Raw genomic sequence first — 26,735 nt, 5'->3', positions numbered from 1 at the left:
TTGATTTGAAGAGCAGATCTTGAGGAGATGGCCTCCATTCAAGGACTGGTGGCTAATCTGTGGTGCTACAGTATGGTGCTATATCTTTATTTGTCATAATCTCAAGATTCATGTTATTTTTTTATTGTAGGAATTGTTTTGTTAAAGGTAATACATTTGCTAAGGAAAAATATATAAGCAAGATTCTATGAAAACTAGAATTATTCTTAAAGTCTCTCTGCAGAGACACTAACTTTGTAATCATATATTTGGTACAATTATTATGTGAAAGATGAAAATGCTGTTTTACTTTTGATGGTAAGCTTTGTACTTTTTAAAATTTTGCTGTGTTGCTACATTTGCAATAACTGTAGAATCACTTTGGAAATGCAGTCACACTTTTTTGTGACTTTTTTAATGTTGATTTTTCACATGCTACTCAGTAACATGCTGTACCGTCATGTGCCTGTGATGTAGTTTATGCCCTCCGAATTGTATGTAGACCAGTCGAAATGGATTTGAAATGCTGAATAAAAACATGCATTGTGTACAAATAATATGCAATGTTTCATTTGATCTGTATTGTATCCATTTCTTACATTTTCATTGAGATTTGGTTTTCACACACTTTTATGTCTGTCACATACAAACCTCAGTTTTGTCACATCGTTTCTTTGTCATATGTGGGTTGTCACGTACAGCATATTTCTGCAATGTACTTTTTTTCTGTATTGAATATATAAAAATAAACCTAAAAAAAACGAGTTCTGTTGCAGGGCCAGATTATGTTCCCATGAGACGCATCTTTAGAGGACGACGAAGGCTAAACAAATTAGAAGCAGAGAAACTAAACATATTGGTAGGCTAACAATAAATGACTAAAAGTGCCCTATTTGTATGTGCTGAGGGTCCCAGGGCCCTAAAGGTCAGCTTTGTTTTGCATTTTTAGGCTATGTGACTTGAGGCTGTGGAGGCCTCTTAAGCTCTCAAACCAAACCAGAGCTGTTTTGTTTTTAGAACTGTATAAAGAGATTGAAACGTGAGTGAGGGTGTGTTCAGTTTTGGTGGTTTGCAGGATGACTTTTATTGTTTCTGCATCTTTTGTAGTTTGTCATCCATTCAACAGGAGGGGCTGCATCCTGTCACACACCTCAGAGTAACGGCTGACCTGGAACCTGCGGCACATTATTGGTTTCGCATGATCATGAGGGACATGAGTTTGACCAATTATGTCCTCTCTGTTTGTAGGCGTATATGTGCGTGTTGTACAGCCTGTGGTGAGAGAGCATGCAACTTCTTGTCTCACCTAAGGGTTGTGGGAGTTTGAGGAAGTGATCTGTGCTCAGTGCTTGTCACAGTCTGCTTCCCTTCTCTAAACTTTCTGCTCTTGTGCTGTAGAGTCTGCTGGTCATGGCAGGGTGCTGAGAAACCTTTGGATTGTCACACTCATCAAAGGAAGAACCACAAAGGAGGAGAAACAAACAGCACCGGCATAATGGTAATGTGCTCACTTGAGGTTTATCATTGCAATTAGATGTTTGATAACTTCTCTTTTGACTTTTACTTTGACTTATTTGGACTAAAATATAAACCTATTTGTTGCTCCTAAAAAAGACCCCTTGGTGATTAAGCAACGCCTTGTCTTTTTTAGCTATTCTGGGATATGTCTGTAAATAAGAGTATGTAGAAATATACGTTCCTCATTGTACTCATAACACAACTGTTGGTCCTAATTTGAAAAGTTTCCTCCTCTGTAAAGTCAAAAGCTTGAGACGACTCGTTTAGGATGTGTGAAACTAACTGAAAAGGAAGTTCTATGAACAGCATCACAAAAAAGTGAACTCGAACCACTCCTTTAATGGAAGCCGATTAACCTCAGTTATCAGTTAAGGTCTAATTTACCATAAGTATTTGTAGTTTTATTTTGTATATTTATTATTAGAGTGGACATGGGGGCAGTCGTGGCCTAATGGTTAGAGAGTCAGACTGGTAACCTGAAGGTTGGGGGTTTGATTCTCAATACCGGCAGGAAATGAGCACCTAACCTCCAATCGCTCCCAAAAATGGCTGCACTAACTCAGAGCATGGGTTGCAATACTTGAACTTCACATGTCACTTTCACTTTGTTGTTCAGCCTGATGCTTTCAAACTGGTGAGATGATCACATTTTCTTTGGTAAGGTGATACTAAGGGCTTTCATGATGTCAGGGTTAAAGCTAGGTAGCTGACAGCAGTTTGGGACAGGGGTGGTGCTTCTGAAGGAAGTGAGCGTTTGATTAAGTGGCGAGAGGTTTACAGAGGATTTTTTTGCAACAGCACCCAGAGGTGGGTGGATGTGGGGAAGTATGTCAGAGGGGACTTGCGGTTCCTGTCTCGGTACTTCCTCACCACTTCTACAGCTTTCTGAAGTTTGTATCTTTCATAAACTGTATAATAGATCCATCACAACTGGGCTACAATGGCCCACCACAGGTCAGATGATGGATGCAAAGTTGATCCACATTGTAAAAATGAATATCATCTCATGATTTTCATGGTTTATTCACTTTCATGTTGTTCCAAACGTGTACAACTCACTGACTCTCTTCTATGGAACGCAAAAGAAGGTATTATGACAAATACCGTTTTTGAGCATAAAATGAAAGCAACCCCATTGACTTTCATTGTATGGACAAAAACAAACCAAACTGAAACATTTCTCAAAAAAAAAACCAAATCGTATAGATTTGTGAACTGTGTCTCAATTATGAATTGTATGTAGTTCCTCTTCCCTTATGCCAATAAAGCATATGAGCTATTTCAACATCTTAATTTCTAAATGACTCAAAGTGATTTGGTTTAGCAAAATTTGGAATATGAAGATCAGTAGATGGTGTTTTCCACTGGTCAAGCATTTTCCACTTTTTGGGCTATTACCATCTAGTTCCAGTAGAAAAGAGTAGCATTGGTGATATTGTTAACAGTTTTTGACCAATTTGACCAAGAAATTCATTGGGCTCCAAAACGACCTCTGAGACATTTTTCAATATATCTTCTTTTGTGTTTTATGAATGTAATCAGAATGTACTACATTCGTCATTGTAATTATCATGTGACCTACCAGCGTCAGTTGTGTTGCTTCACTGGCTTTCACAAATCCTCTCCCTGTGGCCTCATGGGATGATAAAGTTTCCATTGGATGCTTACTTTAAAATCTTGCCGGAAGAAGTAGGTCCTATGGGTACTTTTCACCTACTATTTTAGGACTACTGTGAATACTGTTCATTTTACACCTACTTTAAATTAGGGAAGTAAGCATATTTGGATGCAGTTTCCATCTGCTCTATCATTATATTAGAACTTTACCTCAGCACAGACATCAGCAAACCAGTGGGTTGATTCATTAATCTTTATGTTTCTCATCAGGTGGTGAATTATCATTTCCTTTTACCCTTCATAGCATATCAGCTATTTCAGTATGTTTATTATCTGAATAACTCACAATGGTTTTCAATCACCAATTTTAGAATATAAAGATCATGAAGGTGTTTTCCACTGATCGAGCATTTTCCAATTTTGAACATTAGTGATGTCATTCGGAAATAGGTGACCTTTATAGTAATTGCAGTACAATGAGTAAAAAAATGTGGCTTTAGTCTTAATTCTATAGTTCTAATGCTCCTAAGACAAGACATTATGAACATTTATTTAGCCTGTTATCTCTTCAATAAAAGAGATGTGTATTTTCAGAAACTCCCGTGTCCATCAAACAACACTTAATTAGTTTATAAGATTATACCTCTGTTGTAGCTCAGATACATGACCACGCTCCATGTGTGATGTTTGAGCTGTGGTCGAAACAAAGGCCAGGAATTCAGACCACAAACCCAGAAAATGTTTCACAGCTTCCTTATGGTGCAACACATCAAAAACAAATATGCCTTTAGGAGCTTATATAGAGAAAAATCTGGTTTACCTCAAATTTAAAAGCAAAAATTAATGTGAACACTGGCATGAGAGCTTCAGCCTCTTCAATGCTAACTTTCGAGCGCTTTCTCTATAAAAAGAGTCTTATTATATAAAACTGTTGAATTGTGCATTTCATGCTTGTTATATTATATATAAATATAACCAGTTGTATTCTTTTTCAAATTATGTTGAGAGATGTTATGTTAGTTGATTATGCTAAGTAAGCCATAACCTTTAGTGGTATGTAATGCATCCAAATGTGACACACAGCTGATCTTTAACTTCCTTACATCTGCTGCTTGTTGCTTGGTAACTAACTATCTGTGGTTTCCTGTCCTTATAACCACAGAAAACCACCTAATTTCAATCGACTATAATTTAAGAATATTGGGTTAATCAGAATCCGATTAGACCCATTCCAATGTGTGTTAATGACAGAACCTACTCTCTAAAAAAGGCTGTGTTGTTTCAACCCATGTTCGGGTCAAATATAGTCAAGCCCAACCGTTGGTTTATAAAATGTCATTTAAAAATTTAAACCAACAGTTGGGTTTGTCCATATTTAAACCAAACATGCGTTGAAACATTTTTTTTATTGACTAATTTAGCTTACCCTTACCTGTTGCTCAGTGGAGTCCTATTATTATTATATTATCTATTGTTTTATAATGGGTTGGTCAATCTGTGTAAAAGCCAATATAGGGAGAATTTTATTTTATTTTTATCAATCGTATTTCTTTTATATAATTTAAAATGTGGGGTTTAAAACATTCTTTTTTTGCGTCCCCGTGCAAAGTTGCAACATTTTTAGAAACAACATGTTTTTCACTTTGTATTTGTGAAAAATCATGTCTCCTGTTAAAACAAGTACATTCATGTGTACAGATGCACATCTCGGTTCAACTTTTAGTTTCTCTCCTTCTCTATCTGCAGTCACCAGCGGTAAGATATGGTGGTAAATACTTCAGCAATAGGGAAGACTGAAAGAGGAACTGGATGCTGCAAGTCGGCCATGACCTTAAGTTTTCCCAAGGCAGCGTCTTTTCCTCGCTTGAATATCAGTGCAGATTGCTAGTTAAGAATCTTGTTCCTTTGTAAGAATTCAAATGGTAACATAATGCCTTAGTTATGAGGGGAAAAAAATCAGCTGTTTGGTGTTTCCTGTTGGGTTTACACGGTAATTTAATGTCACCAATGGAACCAATTTGATGGTAATAACAAGTTGATCTCAACCACATAAGCTCTTCTGACTTATAAACTCCTTCCTGTAGACCTGTTCAGTTTGTAGTCATAAAGGAGTCCCTCAAGAATTTTGTATGGGTATTTAGAGTTTAGGGTTTAGAAAGTATAATGTCTGTAGTTAAACAGTTGTTTGCTTTTTTTTTAAAAACATCAGTTGCTATAAAAGAACTACAACAGCCGTTTATTTCGACAAGGACGTAAACTCACGTCTTTGCCGTAAATTTCTTTGGTTAAGTCATTAGCCATTCAAGTTGGCTGATAAATGGAAGTTGTGACTCTATTTTCTCTCTCCTTGTATCATCTCTCCTTCAGGCCAGTAAGTATCATTGGCAGAGCCAGAATGTCAAGCAGAGTGGTGTTGATGACATGGTGCTTCTCTCCAAGATCACCGAAGATGCCATCGTGGACAATCTCAAAAAGAGATACTTGGACGACTACATCTTTGTATCCTTGATCTCCAAGGGATCAAATCACTCTAGTCTGGATCGTTACACTCCTCTCAACTGATCAGTTAACACTGCGTGTGTTAAGACTGTATGGTCACTCACGGAAGGTTGATTAGAAGTTTTGTCTTCCTCTTTTGTTTACGTGTGACTCAACAGTTGCCACACACTCACTTCCTGATTTTACAGGACGCTTAGTAGCCACTCTTTGCTGTGTTACATGAAAACCTTTTTTAGTCCAGATTACATTTGCAAAAAATGTATTGTCTGACTTCTATGACATTTACTAGCAGTTAAAATGTCACTTAATAACTATGGAACTTAATAACTGATTATAACTACTATAATACACATTAATTTCTATATATATCACCAAATGATTTCTGAAAGGATCATGTGACACTGAAGACTGGAGTAATGATGCTGAAAAATTCAGCTTTGCCATCACAGGAATAAATGAGATTTGAAAATAAATAAAAATAGAAAAGAGATGTTTCAATTGGGATAATATTTCACAAAATTATTGTTTTAACTGTATTTTTTATTTAATAAAGCAGAGCTTTATTTTATTTAATAAAGCTCATTTATTTAATGAGCAGAAGAGACTAATACCACACCAACATTTTTTATAGTGTATAATCTACTAAGCATTCTACTGAATTGAACTGAAGCAAACAGAATTGGATTGAATTGAACTGGATTGTTCGTATGTCCTTAACTGTGATTTGAAGACCTATATAGGGCCTGTCTTGATATCGGTGAATCCGTTCAAACAGATGCCATACTTCACTGACCGTGAGATTGAGCTCTACCAGGGAGCTGTAGGTCAAATACAATAAACACTTACTGTCATTATATCAAGAATTCTCATGTTTATCATGCATTTAGCATGATTGCATGATGTCAGATTCACAGCCATCTCTCTCTTTCTTTAGGCTCAGTATGAGAACCCACCACACGTTTACGCTCTGACAGACAACATGTACAGGAACATGATGATTGACAGTGAAAATCAATGTGTTATTATCAGGTTTGTGGTTCTTGCATGATATGTGCTGTCCGTTTCAACACGGATTTGGTGTTCTTCCTAAAACTTGCCACATTCAAGCCCAAGTTCACAAGACTTTCTGCAGAGATCCACATTTCAGTATCGGTGTCATTCGCTGATATCACTTTTTATAGTCTTAGTGCTGTTCTCACTGTTGGCTGTTGCTTCTCCGTTTTGTCACACCCACAAAAAGGCTTTGCAGCAGTGGTCACCATTCTTAGTATAGTTTCCTTCCTGATTTACGCTGACAGTAAAGAAAACCTTGCAAATGTTGTTTCTTAATGGCTCCCTTGCTACCTCACTGCCCAGTCAAAGTTTGTATAAAGGTTCCTTGCAAGGTAAAGCACCAAACTATCACGTCTAATGAACTAGAACAAATCAAGCGAGCTTTAGACATAACCAAACAAATATTTAATAACTAAAATATGGACATTTCTAAATTGAATTCCTTCAACTATGCCATTTTTATTATTTCAACCAACCACTGAACATGATTATGGGGTATTATAGGCACTGAAAAATATGTAGCCTATGTGATTGACCAAATAGGAACATCTTAATGTCGCAAGATGTGCCCTGAGGCCTTGCCTACTTCCATTTTTTAAGTCTCGGCCAATGAGGATGAGGATAGCCAAATGTAGACATGCCAGTGCTGTCAATTCTGTTAAACAGTATTAAAAGAATTAAAAAGGTTTAAAAGCCGCTAACCACAGCTTCCTGTGACAGTGACGCCACCTATTAAAAAGCATGTTTGTGTGTGTGTGTGTGTAAGAATATGGCATGTGAGAATATGAATCCAAACAGCTCTGATGTAAAGGTGTTGAATAAGACACACGTGTGTTATGTTCACCTCATTCAGCGGAGAAAGCGGGGCAGGAAAAACAGTTGCTGCTAAGTACATTATGGGCTACATATCAAAAGTATCAGGGGGAGGAGCTAAAGTACAGGTAACAACTGTGTTTAGAATATCTTTTTAGCTTGTTAAAAGCAAGTGTTAGTTCTAAAACCTGTCCTGTGTCGTTTTTGTTGTTCAGCATGTGAAGGATATTATCCTGCAGTCAAACCCTCTGCTGGAAGCGTTTGGCAATGCGAAGACAGTCCGCAACAACAATTCAAGCCGTTTTGTGCGTTTCACACTCACATATATCCAGCTCAGTCTTATGAATTTACAACACGCAAACCTGTGTTCCATTACTGTGAGTAACGCTAGCTCGATTGACAGGGCAAATACTTTGAGATCCAGTTTAGTCGAGGAGGAGAGCCGGACGGAGGGAAGATCTCCAACTTCCTGCTGGAAAAATCAAGAGTCGTGAGCCAGAATGAAAATGAAAGGAGCTTTCACATCTTCTACCAGGTAGGAAAGAGAAATTTGTGTTATTCTATTCCCTTTGTCTAATTATAGGAACGTATCTTTGTTTAGTGAGCCACTGAGGTCCCAAAAAAGCTTTGTCATTTCTTTGTTTTGTTTTGAGTTTAACAGTGTTTAGAAAAACTACAGATAAGAAAAGGGGAATAAAACGCTACAAAAAAAAGAAACACATCAGTCACATCAAAAATCATTAAATATGTAATATTTAAATAATTATTTAATATATATAAATGCATTATTAGCGAATAGAAAATAAAATAATAGAAATACATAGTGTCTTAAATATTACATTTCTGAAATAATGTTTTTTTTTAAGTATTAAATATTTCTTTTTCAAAATAAGTTACCACAGTCTCAAAAAAGGGCTTTTTTTAATTAAAAAAGGGTACATTTCTTTTTCCCCCCTTTTTTTTTTTGTTGAACAGGGTTTAAAAATAACATAAAATAAAATAAATAAATAAAAAACTACAGAACAACAAAGAACAAAAAAAATCCCACTGTCACAATCAAAAATAAATGAAATGTGTAATATTATTTAATATATTTATTATATAAAAAAAATCAATATTTAATAAAAATATGTAATATTTTTCCCAGAGCTGCATCTAGAAAAAAATCATAGAATAAAAAACAACAACATTCATGTTGAACACACACAATTTTCACGTAATACTGATGGGTCATATGAATATATACTGAATAAACCACCACTCTGTTTTTAGCTAATAGATGGATGCACGCCTCAGCAGAGGGAAGAATTGGGAATTATGACTCCAGATTACTACTACTACCTGAACCAGTCTGGAACATACAAGGTGGATGGAACTAATGACAGCAAGGACTTCCAGGAAACCATGGTACATCATTTCATCAGTATTATCATGAACTTAGTATATTATCAGTATTAGTATACACCTCCATGAACCAAATATATTAAGAATAGCAAAGTTTGTCAGTTCCAGCCACCTAGACTTTTGTTGACCTTGAGTTTTGATGACTTGGTCTACAGGAAGCCATGCAGGTGATAGGCATACCAGAGATGTTTCAGAGGCAGGTACTGCAGATTGTAGCTGGCATCTTACATCTGGGCGCCATCAGTTTCATTGAGGTGGGAAACTACGGGCAAGTGGAAAGCACGGACTGTAAGTGATATGCAGATGAAGTAAATGCTTCCATGTTTGCTGTTTTGAGATCACTGTCTTAATTTCTAGCTTCAAAAATATTTTGTCAGACTTTGCATTGACCTCTTTTACCCTGCTTTCAACCCAGTATTGGCTTTCCCTGCCTACCTGCTGGGCATCGACCAGAACCGTCTACAGGAGAAAATAACCAGCAGGAAAATGGACTCCAAATGGGGTGGTAAATCTGAATCCATCGACGTGACTCTGAACAGGGAACAAGCGTGCCACACGCGTGACGCTCTCTCCAAAGCCCTCTATGCCCGCCTGTTTGACTACTTAGTTGAGGTTAGTGAATGACATTTGAACACACAGTGACCATTAGTTGGGAAAAGAGTAATTTTTTTGTCTTTCTCTGTCTGAGCAGGCAATAAATAAAGCCATACAGAAACCCACTGAAGAGCTCAGTGTTGGCGTTCTGGATATTTATGGATTTGAGATTTTCCAAGTAAATATTCTTCCCTTTCATTGATTTTGATTGCATATTTTAATAATTAATCAGTCAATAAGGCATATTTGTCATTTTACACTACCATTCAGAGGCTTGGGGTCAGTAAGGGGTTATTTTTTTATCAAATAATTTCAAACTTAAGCATAAAAGACTTCTTTTTAAAAAACTCTTAAGGCCTGTTCACACCAAGGACAATAAAGATAATGATAAAGATCTAGTTCTAAATATAAAAGAATAGCAGAGTTCACACCACAGCTATAATGAAAAGGCACAGAGAAACGATATAGTTGGAATCACTTTCAGAACGATTTTATCCAGCTGATGACTGATAAAAACATTAACAGCCAATCAGAATCCTTCCTGCTGTAACGAACTCGAGCATTTAAAACGGCAGATGACAAAACTGCAACGTGCTTATAATAAACAGAACAATATCGTCCGCTGGTGTGGACGCTAATAGTTATCTTTATAGTTATCGTTCTGGTGTGAACAGGCAATTAGCCCCCAAACTTTTGAACAGTAGTGTATTTTGTGTGTGTTTATTTTTTAAATGTATAAAAAAGTAACATTCTGCAAAAAAAAATTGGGAATTTTTCATCAAATTACAACTATTAATTATATTAAATGAATATTATTATTAATAATAATAATTATCTATTTATTTTAGAGGAATGGTTTTGAACAGTTCTGTATCAACTTTGTGAATGAAAAGTTGCAGCAGATTTTTATTGAATTGACACTGAAAGCAGAACAGGTACAAAAAAACAACAACAGCAAATCATTCATTTCATTTTTCACTAGTATCTGTCCAGATGTGTGTAAATTCTCGATCTGACAGACTGTTTTTACCTCCCACAGGAAGAGTATGTACAGGAGGGCATCAAATGGACACCCATAGAATACTTTAACAACAAAGTTGTGTGTGACTTAATAGAAAATAAACTGGTAAGCCTGCAAAGGGGCTGTGCTATATTTGTCATTGATAGTAATTCATAATGATATGATTTTTTTATTTGCTTTGTAAGCTGTAACTCCATTCCCCTTCAATCCCAGAATCCTCCTGGCATCATGAGTGTGCTGGATGATGTGTGTGCCACCATGCACGCCACCAAAGAGGGTGTTGATATAACTCTGCTTCAGAAGCTACAGGCTGCTGTGGGGACGCACGAACACTTCAACAACTGGAACTCGGGTTTTGTCATTCACCACTACGCTGGCAAGGTGTGTGTCATGACTTCTGTTCCAAGAAATTAATACTTTTACTCAGCAATTATGCATTAAATGATCAAAAGTGACAGTAAATGCATTTATAATGTCACAAAAGATTTTCTATTTCAAATACATATTCATCAAAGTATCCTGAAAATAAAAATATGGTTTCCTCAAAAATATTAAGCAGCACATCTGTTTTCAACATTGATAATAATAAGAACAGTTTCTTGAGCTGCATATTAAAATGATTTCCGAAGGATCATGTGACACTGAAGACTGGAGTAATTACTGGCGGCTAAAATTAAATCACAGGAATAAATCAAATTTTAAAAAAAATCTAATTTTTAAAAAAATAGAAAACATATATATAGAAAAAATTCTATTTCAATTTCAAAATATATTGTATTTTTGATCACATAAATGCAGCAAGACACTTTCAAATACATAAAAAAATATTACAGTGCTGTAGCACCACTAAATTTCTTCTTACTAAGTACTTCTTTAAATCAGGTGTCGTACGATATCAACGGTTTCTGCGAGAGAAACAGAGACGTGCTTTTCCCTGATCTCATAGAACTGATGCAGAGCAGCCAATAGTAAGTGCTATTTCTCTGTTTCTCTCTCCTTGAAAGCACTGCTCATATTGTTAGGCTGTGTTTAGGTCTGGTAAAGGTTAGAGAATGTAATGTAATGGAAAGTCAAAGAAACAACAGAACAAAGAAAGATGAGCATAATCAATTTTCCCTGAAAGAACTGTTTTTCTCCTCCTGGAAAACACCAGCCAATTGACATATCCCCTTTTCCCGTAACCTTAATCAACATGTTACAAACATCCAAAAACTTGTATTTCTCTGGCATTGCAGCGACTTCATCCGAAGCCTCTTCCCAGAAAACCTCAACACGGAAAAGAAAGGTAGACCAACCACTGCTAGCTCGAAGATCAAAGTAAGACCAATGTCCTTAATGAACTCTGAGGATCAGCATACCTGTCACATTTTCTTTAGTCACTCACTTGACTGTCTGGTCCACAGAGGCAAGCCAATGAGTTGGTTAGCACACTGATGAAGTGCACACCACACTATATCCGCTGCATCAAACCCAACGAGACCAAGAGGCCCAAGGACTGGGAGGAGAGCAGGTGAGTCGTTCAATATAACATCATGCTCAGACTCCAGATATTATGCAAAGATGGTGCAAACGAACTCGTGTGCTATTCATAAATTTCACTTTTATGTTCCCAGAGCGAAACATCAGGTGGAATATCTTGGCTTGAGGGAAAATATTAGGGTACGACGTGCAGGCTTTGCCTATCGTAGAGTCTTCCAGAAGTTTTTACAGAGGTACTGTAAGAGTAAGCTTGAAATAATGTTTGGTCCTAAAATATCGTTGCAAATGTGTTTTATATGACATTTTAACCCTTGACTTAGCTATGGTGTTTTCCAGTTAAGTGAATTAACCTCAAGTGAGGAAGCGCAAATAAATTAGCCTCAGGTGTTAATCTCAGCGGAAATATCATAGGGTGGAAAGTTCAGGAGTGCTAATTTTAAGGTTGAGTTCCCAGGTGTGTTAATCTCAGGGCTAGTATCTCCGGTAACTGAATCACACTTGTGTTTTGCTAGGTATGCCATCCTAACAGCGGAGACGTGGCCACATTGGCGTGGTGCGGAACAGCAGGGCGTTTTGCACCTCTTGCGTTGTGTAAACATGGACACGGATCAGTACCAAATGGGCCGCACCAAAGTCTTCGTCAAGAATCCAGAGTCGGTGAGGCTCAGAAATCACCTAAATAGTCAACTCCAACCATACAAACAAGGCCTAAAAAAAGCCCATAAATAATTTCACAAATCCTGACTTACCCTTGAACATTTCCCATTTCTTCTAACTGTAGCTATTTTTGCTGGAGGAGATGCGAGAGAGGAAGTTTGACACATTTGCCAGAACCATCCAGAAGGCATGGAGGAAATACATTGCCCGGAGAAAATATGAGCAGATGCGGGAGGAAGGTGAATATAAGTCTATAAAACATAGCCCACACAAGCAGCATCCCAAGAGGTCCTTGCAAGGTCATAGAACCTTGTAAATGATTCCCATTGATTTCAAACGCTTGCTGTTAGCATGTTGCTAATTTAACGGCAGGATTGTTTAATAAGCATAAAAATACACGGCACACTCAAAAATTGGTTACAATAATCCATTTTTAATTATATCTAACTATTTTAAGCGATACTTTTCAGTATTGAAATTAAATAAAAGTATTCTTTATCTACATTTCTGTTTTTTAATGTATACATAACATATGGTATACCCTGTAATAGCAAATAGTATGTGAGGTTGCACGCTTATTTTTCTCTCTCTCTCTCTGTTTTTCTCATTTTTTAGCCTCTGATATACTGTATAACTTTAAAGAACGACGTAGGAATAGTATAAACAGGAACTTTGTTGGCGATTACCTGGGCATGGAAGAGAAGCCTGAGCTCCGGCAGTTCATGGCCAAGAGGGAGCGGGTTGACTTTGCAGACTCGGTCAACAAGTTTGACCGTAGGTTCAAGGTGAGAAACTAATTAGCAAAAATTATGTTTACTGTTCAAAAATAAAAATTCTGAAAGAAGTCTCTTATGCTCATTAAGGATCTATTTATTTGATCAAAAGTATTAAAAACAGTAATAATGTGAAATATTTAAAATACCCGTTTTATATTTTAATATATTTAAAAATGTAATTCATTCCTGTGATGACAAAGCTGAATTTTTATTTAGTTTTCAGTGTCACTTGATTCTTCAAAAATCATTTTAATATGCTGATTTGCTGCTCAATAAAAACTTCTAATTAATCTTAAAATCGGTTGTGCTGCTTAATATTTAAAACAAAGTAAATAAGGGCAAAAATAAGCTGCCATTATTTTTTGCTGATTTTTTTTAGACTATAAAGAGAGATCTAATACTGTCACCGAAATCCATCTACCTAATCGGTCGGGAAAAGATAAAGAAAGGACCAGAGAAGGGCCAGATAAAGGAAGTTCTGAAAAGAAAACTGGACATTTCCAGTGTCCGTTCGATCTCTTTAAGGTAAGTTGCTGCCTCACACTGCCCGTTTTAAAGGTATAAACTGTAATGCTGCTGGAACCACATGAATCCCATAAGTAGGAATATAGTGACATTCACATTTCAAGGCTTTTTGTAGAAATTGCTCATTTATTAGGGATCAGCTGTGAAGACAATTTGTTCATGTAAAAATATTCCACTGCTTAATAGTCTCAACTGCGTTTCCCAAACGCATTGCACATTTATCTACAATCAGCTACAGTAGTTATACAGCTGTTTTGAAAACTTTTGTTATTTCAGTTCTGCATTCTGCTGTCTTGGGCTGAGCAAATGCGATAAAGCTGCTCGTTTATGCTGTGTATACTTCATACACAGTAGCGCTTACATGCAGATGTATTATTACTGTGAGATACAAACAAGCAGAAGAGCTTATACGGAAGTTATGCGGGGTCCAACTATTTGCAAAAGTGCAAAAAGGAAATTAGCAAACAGGAAATGAGTTCATATTTATGGCGGCTCAGTTCTTTGTTTCTGCCATATATGTCAAGTCTGAGAGATAATGAAAGTCGGGGGAGGGGGGGTTGAACAAGAGGGTCACGGATGTTGTTTGTCTACTCATGATGATGATGATTAATGATAATATATCAAAGACGTATGAAGATAATGTGCAAATCAATTACAGCGTCAATAATAACATTTTCTGTGCTTTGTGATATCTCATCATCAGTCATGTCCTCTTTCATCTTCTGTCCTTAACTGCTCATAATTCTTCTTCTTCGAGATATATAAGTCGTCCAGCACCATTTGAGCTGTGCACATGAGTTTTGCCTGGCTTATGATAAAACATCATTTTTTGGATTTAATTTACTTATACATTTGTTGTTAGGTCTTCTTTGACATGGTTTCTTTTCGCAATCACACTCAAAAATGCTTTACATATTTTATACTTAAAATGATTATGTCTATTAATATCAAGTTAAAAGGAACAAGTTTTGGTGTTGAGGAAAGTTTACTGATGGGGCTAAAAGGGATTTTTAAAAAATGTTTATGAAATAATTCTCTTATGCTCACCAAGGCTGCATTTATTTGATTAAAAATGACATTTTATTCGAATTTGATAGATTATAGGTTGAAATAATTTTGATGGCAAAGCTGAATTTTCAGCAGCCATATCTCCAGTCTTCAGTTTCAGATGATCCTTCAGAAGTCATTCTGATATGCTGATTTGATGCAAGAAAACGTATCAAACTTATAAAAACGTATAAAATGTATTATCAGTGTTGAAAACAGGAACAGCGTTTATTTGAAACACAAATCTTTTGTAACATTATAAATGTCTTTACTGTCACTTTTGATCAATTTAATGCATCATTAATTTTACTGACCCCAAACTTTTGAACAGTAGTGTATTTAAGGCATCGGTGACCAAGACCACCCTAGAAATGTCCCTAAAAACACTAGGCAAATGCTTATTATTGGAATTATATTGTTTCCAATACAAGTTGTATTGGAACTTTGCATTCTGGTAGTTTTACTTAGACGAGCACCATATTTTCTTCAGGAAAAATAAAAAAATGTGTCTTTCTTCATTTCCCTCCAGCACAAGGCAAGATGACTTCTTCATTCTTCATGAAACTGAATATGACAGTCTGCTGGAGTCCACGTTTAAGACCGAGTTCCTCAGTCTGCTGTGCAAGCGCTATGAGGAGCAAACCCAAAGCAAACTCTCACTGTCCTTCAGCGATAGGTGCCGATCACTCTCCCTCTCATTTCTCATTTATCTCATTCCAGTGCAGAACATGAATGAATGGTAATGTTTTGTGCAGGCTGGAGTTCCATGTGAAAAAGGAGGGCTGGGGAGGAGGCGGCACCCGTATGGTGGTATTCCAGAGGGGACAGACTGAGGCAGCTGTGATCAAACCTGCAGGAAAGACCCTTTCTGTCTCTGTAGGAGATGGACTGCCAAAGACATCCAGTACGTCAGATGGTTGGATGGATGAAGTGTCAACAGTTGCACAAAAACTCTTCACTGAGCTTCCATTTTTGTTTTTCTCCAGAGCCAACCAGGAAGGGAATGCCACAGAGTGGTGGAGGAGGAAGAAGCCAGCCACGGCACAGAGGTATAAAAACTCTTAACTTATGTATCAAGTTGAAATTCTGCGCTGTAACTGCTGTGTTGAATCACGTGGAAAAAATGTATATTCTCCAGTTGCTGTAGCTATAATCCTTGTTTTATATGCAAAATGAATCCAAATTTTCTAAAAACTGTTTAGTTAAATTTAAGGTTAATTTATGTAGTGATCTGTGCTTTATTGAGAAGCCCATATCTCTAATGAACAAAAACAAGGCAACCATGGCAAGACAACACTTGTGGAAAAAAAGGGAGAATGAAGGAACATTTTCACACATGATGAGGCACCTCTGAGTCCAGACTTAAAATTAATTAAAAAAAAAAAAAAAAAATCGATGGAAATACATGTTGTAATGTTATTTCCATCAAGAGGTGCATCAAATTTTGATCTTGTATTGACAAATGAAGAGTCAAGCACTCTGTAAAGTCTACTCTGCACATCCCAAAGACTTTCAATGAATTTAAGGTCTGGACTCAGTTCATGTGTGAAAATGATTCTTCATGCTCTCTCCCAACCATTCTCTCACAGTTTGAGCCTGGTGAATCTTGACATTGTCATCCTGGAATATGACCATGATACGTCTTCCTACATGAGTGTTTAAGAAATGAAAAGCTACACGCTCCATCAATTAGGGTTAGAAGAACTGTTGCCAAACATATAACATGCTAGAAACATAATAATCACTGCAATAATAATGCAATCATAAGCATTTGCCTATTTAAATCCAAACAGTGACTTTTTTTTTCTTTTCTGGGCAGTGTATATTAGCTTTACATGTGCTTTAGTATGTTAGTGAACACATTAAAGCAAGTATACTTCTTTAACCCTCAGGTTGTGTTCCGAAGAGGATTTTCCCATACCCGAAAATGCTAGTTAATGTTATTGCGTTGGACTAAAATTTACTGACTTTACTCACTTCAGAGTCTAACAACTTCCCCAATTTTTTTTAATACTTTTTGTAATTTTTTTGTGGGGGTTTTTCCACATTGTAACACTTGTGATGTTCTCGATCAAAAACTACCGGCCTACAAAAAATTGCTTATAAATCTCTCATTATGCAGCTACATATTGGTACATGCTACATACCTCAGTTTTTGAGTGAAAAAATCATTATTTGTGGATAATTTTGTCAATTTTACATAAAATATTAAAACAATTTCCACTGATTATCACACTAGTGTTATTTAATGATTAACCAGGAAATTTGTTTTGAAATGGTTTTATTTTGTACGAAATGGCACAAAGTCACACTTGTGGTGTTCCCGGTCAAAAATGACCGGCCTACAAAAACAATGCTTATAAATCTCTTGCTGTGCTATTTTATCACCAAATATTGAATTCAATCTTTTTGTCAACTTGTTTTCTTTAAATTAGGACAGGTTTTGTATTTATTTTTACAAACTGATTGATTGGAGGCCCCATTGTAAGATCATTACAACATGATTTAAAATATACTTAGTAACTTTTAAGTTGACATTATTACAAAGTGCACTTTTTAAAAGTGTACTTAAGTGTGTTAAGAAAGTCATGAAAGTGTACTTTAAAGATTTAAAGTACTACAAGTGCACATTCAGTACAATTAAGCACACTTCTTTTTTACAAGAGAAAACTCCCCGAGAGTAAATAAACCTTAGGAGGAACCAAAGCTCAAAACTCATTCTACTCTATGAAGTCTACATATTAAACATTATTCCCATTTGTAGTCTCTGGCTTTACATTTTTTTTAACAATATTATAAAAATGCAGATCATAAAAAAACTTGAGCTGACACCCTAACCGAAATGATACACACTATGGTTCACACCTGTAACCCTCTATATAATGTGTATTTCTAACAGGGGGCCATCAGAACGGGGCTGCACAGTTTAACCGGGCTGGTGCTCAGCAGAAGCAGCAGAGGGAAGTGACATACTCCATGCCAGTGAAGCAGAACCCTCCACCGAGCAACGCTCTACCTAAACTGGGATCACAGAAGAATCAAAAAGGCTCCAGGCCAGCCCAGAATCAGTCCACGAACCTCGACTTCCTCAATGTGCCTGATCAGGGCATGTCAGGGTAAGAGAACACAGATAGACTTGCACATACAAAAACATCTCAAATCCAATTTTTGTAAGTACCAAAGAGTCTAAAATCTCACCAGAATGCAGCGGAAAAGGAGCATCAGTCAACGGCCTCCACCGGCCCCCTCTAGCCGCCCCAAACCTCAGCCCCGACCGCAGGGCCCTCGATGCAGAGCACTTTATCAGTATTTTGGCCAGGATGTGGATGAAATTAGCTTTGACGTCAACGATATCATAGACCTACTCAGTGATGGTGAGACCTGGAAAAAAGAAAGAATGTTGTGGTTTAGATTTAGACTTGAATTGTTTCTAATATTCCTCTGGTTTTCCTGTAGATCCATCAGGGTGGTGGAGAGGGCGGATTCATGGGAAGGAGGGTCTCTTTCCTGGGAACTATGTGGAGAAGATCTGACGTCTGCATGCCAGCAAGGTAGACCGCACTGATGAAACCAGCACCTGACTTTTGACCTTTAACCTCCTAGTTCACGGAATCTCTTAGGCTCTGGGAATTTGGACTCAAGCCAGTGACGAGATCTTTTAGGGTTTGTTTTAACATTTGTTATGGTGATTTTTGTAAGTAATTTTTTTTACAAAATAGAACATTTTGTTGGTACAGTTTTCAGGCTAAGAGAGAGCATACACTGTTTACAAAGACTCTGCACTGCCCACAAATGACCACTTGACTGTGCTGTTGTGCAGTTTTTCTAGAACAGTTTTTTTAATGGAAGAACAACAATCACAGCCTTTTCCTTATTTTTGGAGTAATTTTCTCAAAACTATATGTAAGAAAAAAAATATATATATTTTCAATGCTTTAAATTGTCATTTTATTTTCTCTTCTGTGTAACATCTTTACAAAATAAATTGATGTCTGTGGTACTAACATTATTAAAGAGAGCTTTGTTTAAAAAGATTTCAATGCTGTACTACATATGTATGTATATCTCATCGTTATGGAATATGTGAATTACAATGTGTCCGGTTCACTCTTTTTTCGAAACTGAGAATCTAATCAAGTTTGCATCAGGAACTGTGTCGTTATACAGTATCTCTCGAGGCAATGAAAACTTCAATTTGCCTCTTGGCCAGTAAATTGTTGTTCCTGAAAGTTGGAACCAAGCCTAAAGAATTATACCTTGGAAACATGTTTTTCCGTCTTTCTTTCCCCCTCACCTAATTTCTGCGTTACACGTGTTTGATATGATATTTGGATTGCATTTGCGGTAGAATAGAGGTTGGCACAAAGAGGTGTCCTTGACAGCCAAGTGAATGCCAGAAAAAACATATTCTTTCTATGCAGGTGGGTGGGGAGGACTGGTTGAGCAAGTGAGTTCAGACTGAAAGGTCTCAACAGGTGCATGGAGACACTACAACAAGAGAGAATATAAGAGTCAGTCCTCATTTTGCTAAATGTATGCAAAGTCCAGCATGTTGCTGAGTGTAAAAAAACAAAAACAAATACAGTATTAAACCTGGATATTTGCATGAGATCTTAACGTTTATGCAGGGTACCTGCAGCAGTCTTAGTACGCCTTCAAATATATGAATGTAGCCTATGTTCCCATGGGTTAAAGGCAGGTGTTTCTTTTAATATATTGTACTTTTTGGGTAATCTGAGATTTTATATAATGTACAGGTCAACATAAATTTACCGTAGTACTAGTAACCTAAATACATGCCAGTTATTGTAACTGCTTTAAAATTATTAATAGTGAATCTCATTGAACAGCTTGATAAGCTTTCCGAGTTTTTTTTTCTTTTCTTTTTCTACATCCGATGACAGTATAGTGGAAATGATCTTTGCTTGTTTTAATCACGTTTATTGTTCTTCCTGGTGATTGTGTATGTTCATTTTAATTACATTAAATTTATTTGTATAGCCATTTGCACAATACATATTGTTCTAATGCAGCTTGGAGAAAATATAGCCTCACAAACCCCCGGTGAACAAGCCAATGGGGACAGTAGCATCATGGAAAAACTCCTGAAGATAGTTAGCTAGGATGAGGTAGAAACCTTGGGGAAAACTATAGGCCCAACAGAGAGAAGTACACAGTCTCTGGCAGGCACACATTTAACTAATATTTACAAAAAATATAGTCATATTTATTAACACACAATTATCAATAGTCTAGATGTAATCCTACCACATAGAATGTATTAATTGCCACTTACAGGAACTGGAGAAAAAAATGGTACAATTCTAAAAATACTAATAAATTAAGGACACTTACTAACTCTAAATAAGTTAAATAAACAAACTAATGTAGATAAAATACTTGTAGGCCCTCTATAAATTTGCAATAAATCATTGTCTCCCCAAAAAAGTAACCTGAGAGCATATATGTAAACTTATGTAAAGTAGGTGCTGTGTGAGGCAACGGCATTCCTGTTATCGAAATTTAATGTTGGTGAATATTTGACATATTTTTGCGGTTTATGAGTTGAAGGCCGTCAAAGAGTCGACAGGTGAGGTGAAGTATATTGACCTCAGCTCGTGCCGGAGGCGGGCGCGTGCCAGGCCAGCCGTTGTCATGTAAAATAGCGCGTTTCAGGTCTGTTCACGATACAGGTTCACGAGACAATGGTACAATGAAGAATGCCGTTACCACTGTTTGCTCGGTTTCACTTGAACCCTCCAGGTGATGTCACAGCGCGAGACCCGCGTAACAGGATCGGGGACATTTCTCCCCTACTTAAACCTGACACACAGAGCGCGCGGCTGTGGATGCGTTTTTGTGAGGTAAGATAGTTCGTTTCTTTTTATTTAAGGGTACGGTCGTTTGATATTGATTTGAGAGAGTTTATATAAGATGCATTTTCATCATCATAGGTTTGGTTTTTGTAGTGTTTGTGTGCTTTCTCAAGTCTGTGCTGCGCTCCCTACCAATTAATTTATTATCCAGAGGATTCACTTTTCCCAGCTCGATGGTCCGTGCTCTGCGGGGTAATGAGAGGATGTAGTTGTATCAATATCACAAAATCAACAGGCTGAAATATTATAACCACATTTAGTGCTGGTACGTGTGCATTATGATCTAAAAAGTTATTGGTTTAAAACAATGTGATCGTCATCACGGTTAATGTGGTTATACATTGTCTTACTGCAGTTAAAAAATTCAAATCAACAAAGAGATAAATTCTATGGAAACAGGCACCTTTAGTTTATGACATTGGTTGGCTGTCTGAAAACTTTGTCAGCTAAGAAATGGTCAGGTGCCTGATATATATATCATACGCAATTTTCCACGCACATATCGGGATTTATATATATTTTTTTTAAACTTACGTAAATAGCCTAAGCGAATGAAGTATACACAGAATGAATAAAAGCTTAATTTTGATATAGGCCTACACATTTATATTAAATATTTCACTCTCATTAATGGAGTTTACTCAAACATAGTCATTTTGCGCAGGTTCTGTTGAACGCATGGTTTTATAAATCTAAAACCTGTTGTGCATACGCAGAATCTAACAGACATCTATATACTCGAGGCCCCATGTGTTTACATTGAAAACAGTGGAAAAACATAGCTGTGGAGCGCGTTTTGTGTGAACGGCTCCTTATCCTTTAATAAAACTTTTGTATCATATCTACTAGAGACACCAAAAAGGCAGAGATTTGCTTTTGTTCAAAGTCTCCTTTCTGGAACTCTGTGTAAAGACAACAAGCTTTAGCACCATGGCAAGTGTTTTGTTCTTCAACACAGAGTAAGCCATAGCATTTTTGACGTATCGTTATTACAGTGAATAATAAATCAGTCTCTCTTTCTCTCAGAAATCCCGTCATTCCCGTCCTCTGACACAATGGCAGGTGTGTTTTCCTACGAGAGCTCTGAAGTGGACTGGTGTGAAGACAACTATAAACATTCAGAGAATGTTGTGGAGTATTTCAACACGGTATGAGCATAACAGACGAGCTGCAAATCCTTTCACACATTAGTCAATGTGAATCATTCTCGATTCAGACATCAACACTAGAGGAATCCTATTCGAGACATTGCTAACTACACCCACAATATTAATACATCTGCATCCAGTGACTCAGGCACAATGTTACACTCTCCATGTGCACAACAGAGATAGAATCCAGTGCTGTTCAGTTCAGCCCATTCAGGTTTTATTTATGGTTCTACCTCAGTATTGGACTAATACAAAATGTGTCAAAGTCAATGTGACTGCTACAAAACCACATTTAGGATCACCATGGGATAGGATTTGAGTTTGAGTATGTCTGATTCACTGATTCAGCGTTTGTTCCTCCTTCAGATGAGCAGTTTCATCTTCTTTGTGATCTCACCCATAATGCTCTACCTGCTGCACCCATATGCCAAGGAAAGAAACCTGGCTGTGCATCTGGTCTGGATCATGATGGTCTTTGTAGGTAAGTGTGAAAGCCGAATTTAAAGGGGGCTGAAATTGTGACATTAACAATCCTTTAGGGGGCAGCATTGTTCAATAGCCAAATCAAATTTGATTCAATATATTCATTATATACTCTGATTCATTATATTTAATTCAAATAAATGAATGAATGAAATGTCACTTTGATTTTGTTTGTTTGTTTGTGGCAAAATAAGCCAACAAGTGTGATTTATTTGAACTGGAAATGCAACAAAATGTTTACATGCAAATGAATACACCAGAAATGGCAAAATAGGAATTCATGTTAAAATTACTTGTATTCACATCCCATTTTGCTTCCATTACGTGACACATTTCCAAGAGAAAAGGGACATTTGACAAGAAAAATGTAGTGTGGGAGTTGATTCCTGAATAAAGCGTTTTTCTCCTTGATGTCTTTCTCACTCTATGGTCTGTTTCTCTCTCTCTATCTTCAGGTATCTTCTCCATGTATTTTCACATGACCCTGAGTTTTATGGGCCAGATGCTGGACGAGCTGTCAATCCTGTGGGTTTTGGCTATTGGCTACTCCCTGTGGTTCCCACGCAGACACTTCCCATGTTTTGTTAAAGACAGGTAACAATTTCATATTTTCCCTGTACCATGGTCCGTACCATGCCATTACATAGAAACAAACCTTTCTATGTAATGGCATGGAGCAAAACTTGTCTTCCTCCTCTAACAAATCTGCATTTCTGTAAAAATAGAAGCAATTAAAGGATCCATTTACAGTTTTCAGTTTGTGTAACAGCAACCCTGTTTGAACCTGCAGCATCATATTCTGATCTCACTGTGGGAGAGATGGTTTCCACAGCTTTCTCAGTAAGGGTCCAACCAGCCTTATATTAATATTTAAATGCTTGAAAGCTAAATGAAATTATTTGATGCTGTTTTAAACTTACATCTTTTTGATAGTTATATAATTACTGACCCCCAAAAACGATATATTCCCCTGATTTTGATGATTATTTTGAATATTTTAGATCACTCGGCTATCTGCAGTCTAAAGTGTGGTCTCTCTTTCTCTGTTTTGTTGTTCCGCAGGAGAACGTTCTCTCGTATGGTCCTGATCGTCACTGTCATAAGCACTATGTCCTCTTTTGTCAAACCTACAGCCAATGCCTACGCTCTCAACTGCTTTGCCATCCATATCCTCTACTCTCTGTTTATGGAGTTAAGGAGGTAAAGGATGTGCATTTATCGCTTCAAGCTTTTTACAGATGTCGTAATAGTCACTATTTGTCCACATTGAGACTAAATGCTACATGTGCTAGATGTTTTTTAATGTCTTGTTTTGCTATCTTGCTTGTTTTCACTCTCATTCAGTACTGATCTCTTTGTCAAACAGTTGCACAGATAAGCGAGTGCTGCGTCTGGCCTGGGCGTCCACTGGCCTGTGGGTTCTGGCCATTTCCTGCTGGATTAGCGATCGCTTTGGATGCAGCTTCTGGCAGAAACTGAACTTCTGTTATCTGCACGGTATCTGGTGAGTGAGCCATGCTATTCTGCCTTGTGTTGAGCACATTTTAACCCTATGAAATCCTACTGAATCACATAAATACACAAATCTTTAGGGCCTCTAGATTATGAACACGATCAAAACTTTGCTGATAAAACTGTTCTTTGTGTCGTCTATACTTTTTTTAGCAAGTAAAAGGCCTTTTAGTACAATTGTAAAAATGTCCACTTTCAGGTTGTGGTACACAAGTCTTTTTGCTGTGAAATCTTTACTGATGTAAGAGTAACTTTTATATTTGTTAGTAATATTTCAAGATGAACAGTTACCGGACTGAAGCAACATGATTGTCCATACACCATGTTTTAAAAATATCATGGTCAAATGTGAGTATCAAATATTGTACAGCAGGCTTTTTGGACTCAATCATTCAGTTAGCATTGTATTGCATTGATTTAGATATTTTGCCACCCACAATAAAAACTTCAGGGCATTTAAATATCATAACTGAGATAACTGATATTTATATGCATTTTAAGTAAGAACGGTAGTGGCCAAAAGTGATGTCCGGCCTAGGAAAATTTACATCTTCACCCTTTACTCAATTATTATTCGAAATTTGTTAAAGATTTGACATGACATGCCAAATTGTGCATTTTCTGTCAAAGGAATGATGAACACATGCAAAAGCAAGAGAGAACCGACAAAATATTAATAACTGAATACGTTGTAGTCAATGTATATTTTTTTCCTGTGAGCTTGTTGTTGTTGTTTTTTCTTAATTTTTTTCATTGCATAGTGAAATAAAACCTGTAGCTGTAGTGCCTTTTTTTTTGCCAAATAATTTTGTCAGATAAATACCTTAACCAAGTTTAGCGTTTTGTTCTTCGCTCAAATTAAAAATATATAAAATTCAACTTTGGCCACTACTGTAGTCTGTGTTATAAAGATCTCAATTAAATTACATTACAAGCAATCAGAATTTTATCTTAATTTTTGGTCATTTAAAGGTAGGGTATGGGATTTGCAAAACGGCCGGCAGATTTTGAAAATACACAACTCAAAAGGTCCTACCTTCTTTCCTCCAATGCTGGCCCTGACTCCACCCATTCGAAGAACATGGACGCGCAATCATGCATCTGCAAAACTCAGATGCGCGAGATTGCACTTTTTCTCTCTCTGTACCACTTACTGTGACTGGTCACGAGCTTTGAGTATGCGCACGAAGGGGACACGCGCGCGAGGGGTATGGGGGGGGGGGGGGGTATGGTACGACCGTTTGATTGACGCACTTACGGTCCAATGATTCTAGGTGGTCTTGGAAATGATTGGCTGGAGTTTTTCGAGTCCAGCCCGTTCCACAGATGATTAAATTGCTTAATTTTCATTTCAGTGCTTCTAACTCAGTGGCTGGGTTAGGAATAGGATTTCAAGTGATTTTGAAAAAATGGTCAAAAAAGAAAATCAAATACCCCACCTTTAAATACAGTATCAGGAATTTTTTCTCAGTTTGTGCCTCTGAATAAAATTGAGGTGTTTTATTTATTTTTGAGTGTGAGTTCCACATTCTCGTATATATAATACTATATGAGCCATACAAGCCTGATGTATCAATATGATACACAACAAAAAATATATTCGATATTTAACTTTTTGTCTAACGGTTCGATAAACTCTTCTATTTTTAAAAAGTAGATTCTTCTGACTATTGTTTCATATGTCAGGCTTTACAGGGTTAAGCCACATTGTCCAGACTGTCATGCTAATCTAGTTTATTTTTCTCCTCCTCTCTGTTCAGGCACATTCTGATTGTGGTGGCCACGGCTTACGGTACCACTTTGGTCGCTTACATGGATGCTAGTCTAGAGATCCCTTATTCCCTCCCTGACCTGCAGTACTGGCCACAGAATAAGTGGGCCATTGGACTGCCTTACATAGTCCTCAAAGGAAACACAAAGACATGGAAAAGATGCTAGCAGGCACAAGATAAACAGATGCAATCTCATTTTTAAAGCTGCTTGGTGTAGCACCAGCCTTCAAATCTTGGTGAATACATTTATAAGGACTGGCAGGAGCTGATCCTAGATCAATACCCTGAGACTCCATTTGTTATAACACTGAAGAGATACTTGTAATATGAAACACATGTTGCATATTGTGTTGAAATGGTTGAGGTTTCAGGCACTTTCTCCTCGTTTCTCACAGAACTTGAAACTGAAGTATTTGTGTGTAAATGTAAAAAATCTTTACAAACAACGCGCTGTTGTTATGTAAAAATGAATATTTGCACTGTTTTGACAAGATTGAATGTATGTACAAAACAATATGTATTTTACTTGATTTACTTAATATGAAACAAAGGCTTCTATATTTAAGACAAGTAACTTAGACAATTTGTCATAATCAACTACTTGATTCATGGATGAAACTTGAATGATGATTAAAATGTAAATATGTTATATTATCAGAGGAGGAAAATCATGCCGCCTGTTCGATATGAGATCTGAATGATTTTCTCGCAGCAAATGGTGCAAATTTACTAATGTAATAACTGGAATATGTGCATTTTGGTGTGGGATTTTTAAATTCAATTTATTATACTGTATTTTTGTTATATATATGGATATTTTTTATATACATTATGAATGCTGGGACATGATGTGAGATCATACTAATAAATACCTTAACTTTTATTTACGGGGTTGTTGTCATTTAAAAGTATTTCAAAGAAGCACCATGATATACACTAAAATAAAAGTCAAAAACTTG

At 36.8% G+C, this 26,735-nt stretch overlaps 2 protein-coding genes across 2 annotated transcripts; both read left to right on the top strand.

The window, feature by feature from the left end:
• Window positions 1–1,267: 1,267 nt before the first annotated feature.
• Window positions 1,268–18,889, top strand: myo1f (myosin IF). Its single transcript, XM_056252358.1, has 28 exons — window positions 1,268–1,477; window positions 5,482–5,613; window positions 6,344–6,433; window positions 6,548–6,642; window positions 7,520–7,607; window positions 7,695–7,784; window positions 7,883–8,014; window positions 8,752–8,886; window positions 9,039–9,171; window positions 9,299–9,495; window positions 9,575–9,655; window positions 10,326–10,412; window positions 10,517–10,603; window positions 10,712–10,879; window positions 11,381–11,466; window positions 11,734–11,815; window positions 11,902–12,008; window positions 12,112–12,210; window positions 12,490–12,634; window positions 12,759–12,873; window positions 13,250–13,419; window positions 13,790–13,935; window positions 15,512–15,658; window positions 15,738–15,886; window positions 15,969–16,031; window positions 17,882–18,098; window positions 18,184–18,356; window positions 18,439–18,889. Exons 1-28 carry the CDS (start codon window positions 1,475–1,477, stop codon window positions 18,513–18,515), a joined length of 3,294 nt encoding a protein of 1,097 aa, XP_056108333.1. The 5' UTR covers window positions 1,268–1,474; the 3' UTR covers window positions 18,516–18,889.
• A 1,781-nt stretch (window positions 18,890–20,670) lies between these two features.
• Window positions 20,671–26,354, top strand: acer1 (alkaline ceramidase 1). The gene is made up of 7 exons (XM_056252357.1): window positions 20,671–20,846; window positions 21,885–22,006; window positions 22,376–22,490; window positions 22,948–23,086; window positions 23,555–23,692; window positions 23,859–23,996; window positions 25,765–26,354. Exons 2-7 carry the CDS (start codon window positions 21,914–21,916, stop codon window positions 25,940–25,942), a joined length of 801 nt encoding a protein of 266 aa, XP_056108332.1. The 5' UTR covers window positions 20,671–20,846; window positions 21,885–21,913; the 3' UTR covers window positions 25,943–26,354.
• The last annotated feature ends 381 nt before the right edge of the window (window positions 26,355–26,735 follow it).

The sequence above is a fragment of the Rhinichthys klamathensis genome, unplaced genomic scaffold, assembly GCF_029890125.1.
Source record: "Rhinichthys klamathensis goyatoka isolate OS25496 unplaced genomic scaffold, OSU_Roscu_1.1 h1tg000094l_1, whole genome shotgun sequence".
NCBI lineage: Eukaryota > Metazoa > Chordata > Actinopteri > Cypriniformes > Leuciscidae > Rhinichthys > Rhinichthys klamathensis.
The sequence above is the reverse complement of the archived record's forward strand: the minus strand, read 5'-3'. Positions and strand labels throughout refer to the sequence as shown.

Excerpts from the sequence above, each read along its gene's own strand:
- myo1f (XM_056252358.1), top strand. Across the intron at positions 8,887-9,038 it reads AGGACTTCCAGGAAACCATG|GAAGCCATGCAGGTGATAGG; the intron begins GTACATCATTTC and ends CTTGGTCTACAG. Across the intron at positions 10,604-10,711 it reads ACTTAATAGAAAATAAACTG|AATCCTCCTGGCATCATGAG; the intron begins GTAAGCCTGCAA and ends CTTCAATCCCAG.
- acer1 (XM_056252357.1), top strand. The coding sequence starts at position 21,914 with ATGGCAGGTGTGTTTTCCTACGAGAGCTCTGAAGTGGACTGGTGTGAA. Across the intron at positions 23,087-23,554 it reads CCATGTTTTGTTAAAGACAG|GAGAACGTTCTCTCGTATGG; the intron begins GTAACAATTTCA and ends GTTGTTCCGCAG. Across the intron at positions 23,693-23,858 it reads CTGTTTATGGAGTTAAGGAG|TTGCACAGATAAGCGAGTGC; the intron begins GTAAAGGATGTG and ends TTTGTCAAACAG.